The 12,983-nt window shown below is 45.4% G+C and overlaps 1 protein-coding gene across 2 annotated transcripts in view; it reads left to right on the top strand.

Annotated features, from left to right (window-relative positions):
- Window positions 1-2,103, top strand: part of Aldh18a1 (aldehyde dehydrogenase 18 family member A1) — a 34,632-nt gene extending 32,529 nt beyond the window's left edge. For both annotated transcript variants that reach the window (XM_055591524.1, XM_055591523.1), the window contains exon 18: window positions 1,060-2,103. In XM_055591524.1, coding sequence (XP_055447499.1) covers window positions 1,060-1,241 — 182 coding nt within the window. In that variant the 3' untranslated portion in view covers window positions 1,242-2,103. The remainder of the gene's footprint in view (window positions 1-1,059) is intronic.
- The last annotated feature ends 10,880 nt before the right edge of the window (window positions 2,104-12,983 follow it).

Genomic DNA, 12,983 nt, shown 5'->3' with positions numbered 1-12,983 from the left:
CCAACGGGGCCCATGGAGGAAGTGTGCGGGGATTCCGTCTGAAGCACGTGCTTAGAATGCGCAGGGCTCTGGCTTCACCCCTGGCATCTGCACAGACAAATTAGAGACCTGATTCACCATCCCCAACCATGGCATCTGGTTTGCCATCTGTGTGAGCATTAGACAAATGTGAGCATTAGAATAGTCCTTTCATGACTGATAGAACTTCCAGCTCTCCAGAGAGTTGTTTGAACAGTCTGCTGTTCCAGGGGACCATTACACAAGCATCCAGTAAGATATTTGTGGCACATTCTGTGAATATTGGAGGGGTGTGTGTGTGTGTGTGTGTGTGTGTGTGCATGCATATGCATGTATCATTGTGCAGGTGTGTGTGTGTGTATATGCAGATACACAGGCGTGTATATGCGTATATGTGGAGCCAGAGGCCCCCCTAACTCCAGTTCCGGGGGATCTGACCTTCTCTGGCCTCCATCGGCACTGTCGTGCAGGTGGTACACATATACATGTGTAAGTTTACACATACAAAAAAAAAATAAATAAATGAATTTTAAAAAAGTAAATAAATAAAAACCATTTTGGCATAATGGGCCAGGTAGGACATACCTGATGTCCTACCACTCAGGAGGCTGAGGCAGGAAGATCAAAAGTTCAAGGCCGCCCTGGGCTATCCAGGAAGATCACATCTCAGGGGAGGGAGCGGTTTCGGGTGATGAACTCCATACTGGACGTTATTGTAAGCGTCAGGGCATGCCCAGATGTCGAGACGGGGTACAGGATTGAGAGGCCTAGAACGGTGAAGAGGCCCCCCTAAACACTCAGAATACCCTTGGATGAAGGGCAGTAAAAGAAGTCACATGCTGCACTGTGCCGCAGAAGGGGAAGGAGCAGAGGACACACCCACGTGGGTGAGGAACACCAGGGAGCCCCAGAGGATGGGGGCAGAAGTTAGCAGAGAAGATACCCATTGTAGGCTCATGGGTGAACAGGCAGCAGTGGCTGGGGAAAGCCACAGCTTTCCCCATGATCGTTTTTTTTGCTTTTGTTTCTGCTTTTTAATAGGAGCTGAAGTAGGAATCAGTACATCACGAATCCACGCCCGGGGACCGGTAGGCCTTGAGGGACTGCTGACTACGAAGTGGCTGCTCCGAGGGCAAGACCACGTGGTCTCAGACTTCTCAGAGCACGGCAGCCTAAAGTATCTCCATGAGAACCTCCCTGTTCCCCAGAGAAATTTCAGCTGAGAGAAACCAGTCAGGACTGTGCTGTGCAGCCTGGCACAGTTAGGCTACTCGGGAATCTCCAGAGAGAACCTGTTCTTGTCCCCTGCTCCTTGGAAGGGTCTGCCTTCCCAGCAGTTCACCTGTGCTTCTGGCTCAGCTCAGCACTTCCATCTTAGCTATTGTCCACACTCCATTCCAGCCTTCTTGTGTGTCTGTCTTTGCTAGGAAAAGGCCCTACCTCCAGGCTGTCCCCCTAGCCCCAGTCCAGTCTTGGGATGAGAATCTTTGTTGCAAAAGGAGGCTTGGCTTCTCCCAGTCCATTCCTTCTCAGAGGTAGAAACTAAGGGACGCCATCTCACATCAATGACAAGGGAAAGTTCTGGGCACTTGTATCACCTCAGCGAGGTAAAATCTCTTGGTGTTTGACTGAGACCAGCCCTGCCATCCTCAGCCCTGTCACTTCCACGTGTAATTTCATTTCTTTTATACACACTCATCTTCAGAAAAGGAAACTGCGAATTCTTGAGGGGCAACTTGTTAAAACCTTTAACATTTTCATGAGAAACGGTAACTAAAGTGGACTAACCTATACCCACTGGGAAGACTGGCCTTTGTGTCTGTGAAGTTGCATCCCAGACATCTTCAGTCTGTCCCTGGCCAGGGGACACTTGGTACCATTGATGTAGCTGGAATCTGGGCATCACGCTGGAGGGATGAATTTCAGGATGTTCCTACAAGTGGAAGATCTACAGTTATGCTTGACCTTTTTATATGAATTATTTTGTCATCCTATTCTTGACCTCCAGAACAAAGACTAGAGGATTATTTTAATACTTTGGATTCTTTCCCCCTTTTTGAGAAATAAAGTTCTTACAAAAGCCCATGTGCATAGTTAAAGTTTTCTCCCTTATTTGTTCTTACCCTCGTCTTCCCTCTCCCTCCCTGGTGACCCTTCTGTCCTGCTGTCAACATGCTGTTCTGTGGAAGTTGGCCAGGGCAGAGGGCAGGGGGTGGGGGAGGAGCAGTTTCAATGGAAGTGGGTGCCATGGAACCCTCCAGGGAGGGACTCTGGCTTGAGAGGAAAAGAAAGCAGGACAGTCAGCACGAAGAACTTGTAGGTTGGGTATATGATGATCCGATGCCTGCAGCTGTGTGGGAGATGAACACGTTCGCCTCCGCCATGGCCCCAGCCTACAGCTCTGGTTCACTGTGGCTCTAAGTAAATTCACTCTGCTGACCTATCAGGTGTCTCTAAACACTTCTAATCCCCTCCCTCCCTTCCCGTTAGCTCCTGGCCTTAGAGTCTTTAGTACTCTACAGTCTGCACTTTAAAGATTTTGTTTCTGGAGGGCTTCCAAAAGAAGCAAGCACTCACTGATAGGCTTCTTCTGAGCTGCAGAGTAGTTTTATGGGTACAAGAATTATGGTGTCATGTGGATCATGTTCCCAGGCTGGCTCTAGGCTCTACCTCTCATCTAGACCCTTACATGGTCTGGCAAGTCACCCAGCCTGCCTGCCGCATGAAGGGGGAGTTCTGACATAGCTTGCCTGAAAAGGCAATAAGCAAGGTCCAGCTGAAAAGACAACACAGAGACTGCAACCAGCTCCCACCACACAACAGATGCCCAGGAGTCTGAGGTAGCAGCCAAGAGAGCTGAGCCGTTTGGGAGCTCACTGAGAACACAGGCCAGGATGTGGGCTTTGGGGAGGATAGATTCTGGGACTGACGGATGGGAGTGCTTGCAGGCTGCAGGTTGGGGTGCAGGGCTAAGATGAAACCAGCGAGTCTGGAAAGCAGTGACTGCTGAACTAGGGCAGAAGGGCTACAGGTTTCAAGAAAGTATGTCATAGCAGTAGTGTTAGTATCATCTGGAGCCTCCATTTTTACAGAATGGGACAGGGATGGGGTATGGCCTGGAAAAAGCAGGTGGGACAGCCAACAAGGCCATTTCCTCTATTCAGAAACCTTAGCCATGTCAATTTCCACAGGGACTGGATCACCAGCACCCTCCCTTTCTCCATCCAAAGTGAAAAAAAAAAAAAAAACATCTAACAGAGACTAGTATTTAGTGGGTTGTCCTATGGGAAAGGATAACTCTTATTCTGAAGCTACTCCTGAGGTCCTGCCTCCTACCATCGACTCCCTAAACACACGTGCCACAGAAACAACCAACTTGGAACCTCCCAGTTTTCACAAGGGGCAAAAGAAAAAAAGTGGCAGCTGCTCAAGTGGCAGCTCTCCTTGATGGTAGATGTTCTGTTATTACAACCCATGGCAACAATATGGAACACACCACCGTTAGGAGATTGTTTATTAGACAGACCGTGAGGACTGCATGGGAAGAGGTATGTCTACCCTTCATCTCTTACTTTATGAACCTGTCTCTCCCTGGTCTTGTCACAAGCCTGTGACTTGGTGTGGTTCAAAGCGGGACACTGCTGTGCCTATGCTACAATTGATGCTCGTGTGAATCAGGTGTCGTTATTACTCTAATGCCCCTAAGTTTGTGTGTTGGATATGTCAACTTGACACAAAGTAGAGTCAAAAGAGGGTTGGGAGCCTCCGTTAAGAAAATGCCTCCATGAGACTGGGCTGTAGGGACCCTGTAGAGCATTTTCTTAATTAGTGATTAAAGGGGGAGGGTCCAGGCCATCATGGGTGGTGCCATCCCTGGGCTGGTGGTGCTGGGGGATCTATATAAAAGCAGCCTAAGCAAGCCACAAGGATCAAACCAGTAAACAGCACCCCTCCGTAGGCTCTGCATCAGCTCCGGCCTCCAGGTTCCTTCCCTGTCTGAGTTTCTGCCCTGAATTCCTTCAGTGAAAGACTAAGATGCGGAAGTGTAAGCCGAATAAACTCTTTCCCACCTCCAACTTGCTTTTGGTCATGGTGTTTCATCAAAGCAGTAATAACCCTAACTAGGACAGATGATGTTTTTTGTAGGAGTAAGATCTTGTGCTCTGTTGTAACAAAGTCCTGTACCTGGGAGTGTTTCCATGTACAAGCAACAGGAAGCACAACTCAAACTAGTATAAAGAAAAGTTGTATATAAATTGTATTTGTTTACATAACTAAAGAAGTGCAGATTTCATTAGGAGTTTGATTCTATTTTTCTGGAGATCTCTGTCAATTGGCGCTTCTCAAATTTTTGAATCTTCAAAACAGTTTGCAGAGCTTATTAAAACAGATTGCTGAACTGTGTCACATGCCTGTGATCCCAGCACTATGGGAGGCAGAGGCAGATGGATCTCTGTGAGTTCAAGGCCAGCCTGGTCTGCAAAGTGAGTCCAGGACAGCCAAGGCTATCCAGGGAAGCCCTGTCTCAAAAAACTGAGGGAGAGAGAGACAGAGGGAGAGAAAGGGGGATAGAGAGAGACTAGATCACTGATTCAATAGATTTCCACAGGGGTAGAGATTTTTCCCATTTAGGTATGGAGATACACTTTAAATCACTAAATTGCAAATTTTCAGTTCTTCATATGTGACATTTATTGATGCCCAGGTGTTATGGGGAGTGGAGGGACATTTGAAAGCTAAGTAAAACATCTTTGACACTCCTAGACAGACAGGCAGGCAGGTACACACACACAAACACCATAGTCATCACTGAGTTTATGGGCTTTAGATACCTTCAAACTGGCCCAAAGATTATTACAACACAGAAGGACCATCTAAAACTGGAGAAAAACAAGACTCTCTTCTACAAGCCAGGAAGCAAGCCCTCACCAAGAACGGAATCTTGGACTTTGGACTTCCCAACTTCCAAACTATTAGAAACAAATTGCTGTTTGTTCAGCCACCTGATCTTCGTTATGTTGTTGGGGAAAGGTGATTGTCTTGGAGACCTTGGATTTTTAGAAAGGGCTCCTATGGGGTCAGCTGCATATGCCTTTATCCTCAGCACTATGGAGGGCAGACACAGGAGATTCTCTCTCTCTCTCTCTCTCTCTCTCTCTCTCTCTCTCTCTCTCTCTCTCTCCCTCTCTCCTCTCCTCTCTCTTTCTGTGTTGGTGTGTTGGAGGCCTGGGTGAGGCTGCTCTCACTCCCTGGAGCCACCTGACTCCGAGATCTCTCTAACACTAGAGGGCAGTCTAGCCCCATGGACCTGAGCAAGCCTGCTTGTCTGCTTTTCCTCAGTCTACCAACCACTTCTCACTCGTTCCATTCTGCTCAGCTAGGAATCACTACAACGCATCCTGAGGTCCACTCACCTACGAAAGAAAGACATGGGATATTTTTTAAAACTTACTCGCTGCTTAAGTTAGGGAAAGTATAACATTTCTGAACTTTTGCAATACCGATCCATAACTGAGTTTCTTGAGATCTGATATGAAACCCTCAACATCATGTCTGGAACATGGTACACTGGCTTAATGTTACAATGTGTACTTCTAAGGAACAGATTTTCCTTAGCTTTAGACATTGCTCTTGATGTTCAAGCATTCCTTCATAAGAAATGAGGAAATGCCATTCTCTGGACATGGCTACTAGGTATCAGATGGCATAGCAGGATACTGCAATGATCTGAGAGAATCACTATTGTTGCTTTATAGATACAGAAACTGCTGTTTGGACAGCTTAAGCATTTTGAGGTCACATGGGAAATGGTTGTGGGATCTGGATTTAAACAAGGAAACGTGGGCTTCACTGGGCTATTACTGAAGAGTTTCCCTAGAAGTTTCTTATGCCTTTGGTTCCAGGCAAGTCCTACAGGCTAAAGGAGGTCACCATAGCTACTAACTGGACCCCCTTTCAAGTAATCAGATCCTCATTTCTGCTCCAGCTTTGCAAGAGGAGCTGCTGGTCTGGAAACTCTTCCACACCTGCCCTGGGAGGGAGCCAACTGCATCTTAATTATTTAGGGAGTCTCTAGACACTTGATATAATGAGCAGGTGTGGGTGCTTCGCTGACTTTCTGCAACATGCCTTTACTTACCCCTGTCCCCTCCCCCCCCTCGATGCCTGAGGTAAAAGGGGGTGGCACTCTTCTCCATCCTGTGTACGTGTCTGGCTTCTCCTTCCTTCTCCACCCCAAAATCCATTTTGGAAGACATGGACCAATTCCCTTGCAAACTTCAAGTTGCACCTGCTGGTGTAGATAGGCCCCTAAGCAGCAAATGGATCGCTCATCTTTTTCTTTTAACACACTTTTTCTTTCCTTGACCCTAAACTTACATAAGTCAAGCCCGAAGATTGAGTTTACACAAATGGAAAAAAAGAGCTAGATTTTCATACTAGGGGTTTCAGCTACGTGAATGGTGATGGGGTGGTGGTGGGGTGATGGCATGTCCTATGCTTTAGAAAAAGGATCAGAGGGGAAGACGAATGGAAAAGGTGGCAAATGACCCATTGTTCCTAGGCCCCCACACATGATGGATTAGATGCAATGACTATGGGGTCAGGCATGGCCTTTACCTGGGCACTCACAAACAGCCCAGACTAACTGCTCAACTTCCTTTTCCTCACTTTCTTTTCAGGAGCTGTTACTGCTGGGGTGGTGGGGCAGTGTGTGTGTGTGTGTGTGTGTGTGTGTGTGTGTGTGTGTGTGTGTTTTGGGGGGGCTTGTTGTGCTACTTGAAGTTGATCTGCAGAGAAGAGCTGTTCTCTGATTTGTTCAGGATTCTCCCTATCAGCCTGTGACTGAATTGTTTCTACCATCTTTCCTAGCTACCCAAATACATTTTGACGTGAAACCAAATGAATCCACTGAGTTCTAATCATGTGCCTCCTTATAATGAGATAATTAATCATTAAAAATCTTGTTTTTATCATGCTGGTTAGTTTTTGTCAACTTGACACAAAGTAGAGTCACTTGGGGAAAGGGACCCAGTTGAGGAATTGCCTCCATCAGACTAGTGTGTGGGAATTGATTGATGTGGGATGGTCCAGCCCATTGTATGTGGTACCATCCCTAGATAAATGGGCTTAGGCTCTATAAATAGCTGAGCACACCAGTAAGCAATGTTCCTCCATGATCTCTGGATCAGTTCCTGCCTTGAGTTACTGCCCTGACTTCCCTCTGTGATGGATTGTGACCTGGGAGTCATAAGATGAAATAAATCCTTTCCTTTCCAAGTTGGCTTTGGTCATGATGTTTTATCACAGCAACAGAAAGCAAACTAGAATAAGTATTTATTGACACTGAGAAGAAGCTTATTATAAATGTCAATAGGAAAACTCGGCTATAAATAATAACAGTCTGTCTCAGGTCAGCAAGACGCTCAACAGGTAAGGGCGCTTGCCAGCCAACCAAGCCTGACAATCTGAGTTTGATTCCCCAGAACCCACGTGATAGAAGGAGAGAACTGTCTCCCACACACTATCCTCTGACCTTTCCATTCGTGAGAAAAGCAAAAGCTTTCCTCCCCACACAAATAAAAGCTTAAAAAATCATAGTACTCCTCAATTGCATTATACATAGTTGTTTACAAAAGTTGAAAGAAAATATATCAAAATGTTCCTGAGAAAATCCCATTGAGCAGTGTGATGGATAATATTGATTGTCGACAGGGACTGGACTCATCCTGGAGAAAAACGTCTGGCTAGGTCTGAGAGGGAGTTTCCGGATTCGGTTAATTGGAGCAGAGAAACCCATCCTAACTGTGGGTGGAACCAGTCTCGGGTTAATGTTGTGAACTGAGTAAGAAGAAAGGGAGCTGAGCACCAGCCTTGGTTTCTTTCTGCCTCTGGCCTGGATGAAAAGTGACCAGCTGTGCCCGGTTCCTGCCGCCATTGCTTCCTCCCCCACCACATCGGACTGTATAGCCAAAGTGACCCAAAGTAAACCCGTCCTTCCTGAGGTTGAGTTGTCTGATGTCATAGCAATGGGAAAAGAAACCAATATAAGCAGTGAGAGTACCATGAATTTTATCTGTATCATTATTTTCCTCAGTTTTCTACTTTAAGACATTTTTCTTGTCACAGCTACTAATATTTTTGCTGTGATGGACATGAGTAAAAAATAAAATGAGTCATAGTGTGGCTTTTTTTTTTTTTTTCAGTCTAAAGAAAGACTTATTTTCCCTTCCATCCCTTTTATATTCAGTCTTTTGAAAATGAAGAAACCAAGGCTCACGGGCCCTTGTAGACATAGCCAGTTGACGGATATGTCCAGACTGTGCCCCAAAAGAGCCCTGCAGGAGCACTGGGCCTCAGAGGAGACTAGACTGGAGTTCTCAGGTTTCTTCCAGCCCAGACTCTGTCTCTCCACGGCTCTAGCTCCACCTGGCACTCCTATGCCTCAGAAGTCCGATGGATGCAGGAGGGATGGCCTGCCTCTGCTCCAACTCTATTTTAGGGTTTCTGTCGCTGTGATGAAACACTGTGACCAAAAGCAACTTGGGAAGGAGGAAAGGGTTTCTTTGGCTTACACTTCCACATCCTAGTCCATGCTGAGGGAAATCAGAACAGGGACTCAACAGAGCAGGAACCTCGAGACAAGACCTGATGCAGAGGCCATGGAGGCTTACAAGCTCTTCATGGCTTACTCAACCTGCTTTCTTGTAGATTCCAGGACCCATCAGCGGCAGCCCAACCCACAATGGTCTGAGCCCTCCAGTGTCAGTCACTAATTAAGAAAATGTCCTACAGGCTTGCCTACAGCCGTATCTCGCAGAGGCATTTTCTCAAAGAGGTTCCCTCCTTTAAGATGGCTCTAGCCTGTGTCAAGTTGACATAAAGCTAGCCAGCACAAACTGCTTCCCTCAACTTCAGCTTTCTCCTCCAGCTCACTCATGAGGCCACATCTTGGATTCTGTTTGCAGATTCTGTTTCACTGTAGACAATTAGATGGTAAATAATTGAAGAGAAGGGAAACTGGCAAAGTGGTGTGTGATGTCCAAATAGCTCTCTTGTTTACTCTCTGGTGTAAACTCAAAGGCTCAACTGCAAGCCGGGAGACCGGAATGTAGGTGAAATGTACAAACACAGGAATCTCCTGTTTTCCCTCCCAACTTTGGGTGCCATTTGAGGAACTCCTCTCCTGGTTTGGTTAAAGTCAGAAACAGCATGACTTAGGCAGACATTCAGATGACATCTTAGACATATCTGAAACTCCTCCCGCATGGGGTTGTGTGACCCAAATCCAGAAGCTCCGATTTCCCCTGCGAAGACTCATTATCTAATAAAGTCAAGGGCTCAATCCATCTCCAGCCATGCTCTCTCTTCCTCCACGGTGAGGGAGGTACCTTTCAGCAGGCCCTGCCAGACCTGTCTGTCACTAAAGCAGCAGTCTTAGTTAAGACTCTGAGTTACAGGTAATATAAACCACCTCCACAAAGCTTAAGAAGAAAAGGATATGAAAACCGAGTGTCCTCTCAGCCCAAGAGTGGGTGTGGACTGAGGATGGCCCAGCCTCTCAAGAGCCCGGAGTCAGCGCAGGCGTAGAAGGGAGCTGTGTAGCTCAAGTCATCAGAACACAGAAAAAACAAGTGACAAGAATCAGGGTCTCCAAACCCACCCTCACGCCCTGGATATAACTGCACTCCTTTCCAGGGTGAAGGCTTCATTTCTGGAGCTCTTGGCTAACTTCTTTCAGACTGTACTCACAGCTTTTGTCACACACCTTTCTCCCCCCCGCCCACCCCTGCACTTCAGGTTATAAAGATCATAACACAAGTTGTGATCTTCTGACCTGGGCTGACTCAGCCATGTAGGTATGACCTTACTATGTTAAATATTAAAAAAAGCTATACAGAATCTCTGCTTCTGCATGTGAAGTGTGCTGCTGAAATGTTTATAAAATCTAGACACGGTATTAAAAAAATCATATTTTTAGGGATGCAGACATGAGGACTAGTGGACTAAAATTCTGAGAGAAATGAGTCCTTTCTGGATGAACTAGTCACATCTGATGATTTTTATCCCCCCCCCCTTTTTTTTTGTTTTGTTTCTTCCAAATTCAGGTGCCAATCAAAGTTACACAATGTCCCCAGCGTGAGGTCGTTACTGGTACAAAGAGAACACGGTAGAATTTGATGCTTCATGTGATTAAGGCAGAACAGTAGGCCCTGAACACATGAACGGTTTGCCCCATGGAGCATTTATTTACCTTAGTAAGCCTAATGGAGCAGCAGAGGCAGGGCTCTAATAGCAGGGTGCATTTCCCATGGGCTTGCAGTATACAAGAAACAAAGTCCTAATGGAAGAAGGAGGCCTGCATCATACATAAGATGAGTGTGCCTCTCAAGATGTTTGCCAAACTAGGGGTAATCTACCAAATAGCTTGCTTAAGCACAAGCGCCTAAGAACAGAACTGAATATTCTCCAGGCTTTCAGGAGACCTGCCAGGCTGTAAGTCCGGAGCGTAAGTGGGCTTCTTTAAACCACCAGAAAGACTCAGAGACATACCAGGATTAAGTAGAATCTGGTCCAACCCAATTGACTGTGTAACCGGACTGACCCGACCATCCCCTCACCACATCTGCTAGCAGACGAGAAGGAGCATCTGTCAGTACCTGCTGCTCAAAAAGCAGGAAAATCACCTATAAAATTACCTATATAAAAAAAAGCAAACGTAGAAACAGAATTACATAAGTTTGCAGGCCAAGATGTTATAACATAGTAAAGAAAATAAAGGAAACACATATGTGAAAAGATCATTTCAACAGACCATTGGAATCTATAAAAATAGAATAAATTAAGTGTTGAAAACTGGAAAAATGTAGTATCCGAAATTAAAAGCTCAGTAAGAAAAATATTTGCAAACCAATGTATCTGTTCACTCCTGAGTTCCTTACTCTCATTCTGGCCCACACTGGGACAGACAGGACATACAACTAAAGAGTAGACAGCCAGGGCCTCAGGAACCCCACCTCTTACAGCAGCACAAGTCTCTTCTGATTGGTCTAGATCTACACTTTCCCAGTATGTTTATGTTATTTTTTGGAAGTCCCCACCATATTCAAGTGACTGATGTATCAGAGAAGGAATTTCCTAAAAGGCACAGTCTCAGAAGGGAGGTGGCCACTTAGACACAGTAAAGGGATAGTTGCTCGTTGATGATTTGTACACAGAAATCCAGAAACCTGGGACCAAAGCCTGCTGTTGGCTGAGTTATTATTTCATTTCCACCATGAACTTGAGCGCACCATGAACAAAGAGATCGAGTTGATGGCCAGACAATTTTGCTACTATGTTGTTTAGTCTCCTGAGTCTGGCTGAGTGGTTGTTCCCATGATAGTTCTTCTCATGAAACTCATGATAGCCTTGAAGACATGAGTTCCCCAAAACTTTCTCAAAGGCAAAACCCTCAACAGAGAACCCTCATCTCATCTGTCATGCTCTGAAAGATGGTAAAGAATCAACCTACTCTTATAGTTAATTTTCTATAATTGTGTTTGTTTCTCTTAGTTTCACTCTTAACCAGGCTATGATATAAATAATTGAGACTCTGTATACTTGTTAGTAATGTGCTTCACAGCACAAGAACTGAGCAGTTATTTTTCTATTCTTAACCCTCTACACTAATCTGGTTTCCTCCCAGCGTACAGTAGGCCCTGAACACATGAACGGTTTGCCCCATGGAGCATTTATTTACCTTAGTAAGCCTAATGGAGCAGCAGAGGCAGGGCTCTAATAGCAGGGTGCATTTCCCATATTTGCACTAGAAGGATATTTGCATTGTGTAGCTTTCCTGCCGAGTGCTCCCGCCTGGTGTCTTGGGGACCTCTGCCTGTGGCTGAATCCCCTGGATGAATCCCCTGATTCCTCTCCTTTAACTTTTCATCCCCTGGCAGCTAGGAAGTCCAGGCCTATTCTCTCCCCTGCTCAGTGATTGGCTGTAACCTGTTTTAATGACATAGCAGAGGACCATTGGGAAGCAGAATTTATACAACATTAAGACAGGAGATTCTCAGAATAAGGTTTGCAATCAGATATGGAGGGATACAGAAATCAGCATTTGAATTATACAATAATCTTATGTGTTGTAAATAATATTAAAATTTACTATTGATATATCTTTTAGTAACACTGCTGTTAATCCTAAACAGCTGTATAACCAAACCACCACACAGAGACTATGATTCATTTAATTAACCTAGAACATAATGCTGGGCAATAGTTACTCCATCCTAAACCTCCAAGCCCTCATAGTTTCTTAACATTTAGATTTCCCACATTATACTTGCTTTTAGTGAAATCTTAGGGCAGGTTCATTCTCCACGTCATTCCAAGACCTCCCTCCAGCTCTGCTCTCCCAGCTCTCTCCTTCCCTTCTCTTCTTCTCTGCCTTCCACACCTTCCTGTCCTCTGGCTCCTCCCTCTCTTCCTGCTTCCTTTCCATTGCTCAACATTGTGGCTGGTTGCTTTATTTTGGTATGTTTACACAAAGTTGAGACAGGATGCTTAGAATAAGTATCACAATGCAATGTCCGGATTGAAACCAGAGAGTGGGGGAGAAAAATCAGCATTTGGATGAACAAAGGTAAAGTGTATACATTCCAAAAGAACATTATACCAACACTTATGCCTACATTACTGTTTTTTGGAAGAGTCTCATATAGCCCAGGCTGGCCTTGAACTGGCTATGCAGCCAAAGATGACTTTAAATTTCTGATCTTCCTGCCTCTACTTCTGGGTTATGTGGCACTAGAGATCAAATCCAGACAAAACTCTACCAAATGAGCTGCATCTCCAGCTCTCAATCCATTTGTTAGAAAAGGCAAATTCACAAAAAGGAGCAGCAGAGCTATTCTTCCCTTTCTTTCCTAGTTGTGAGTAAGATAAGCAGGGATTTAATGATGGCCTGCTTTCCCTTTTAG

Source organism: Psammomys obesus, unplaced genomic scaffold (assembly GCF_907164565.1).
Source record: "Psammomys obesus unplaced genomic scaffold, mPsaObe1.curated_primary_1811, whole genome shotgun sequence".
NCBI classification, from domain to species: domain Eukaryota; kingdom Metazoa; phylum Chordata; class Mammalia; order Rodentia; family Muridae; genus Psammomys; species Psammomys obesus.
This window is presented reverse-complemented; position numbering and strand designations above follow the sequence as displayed.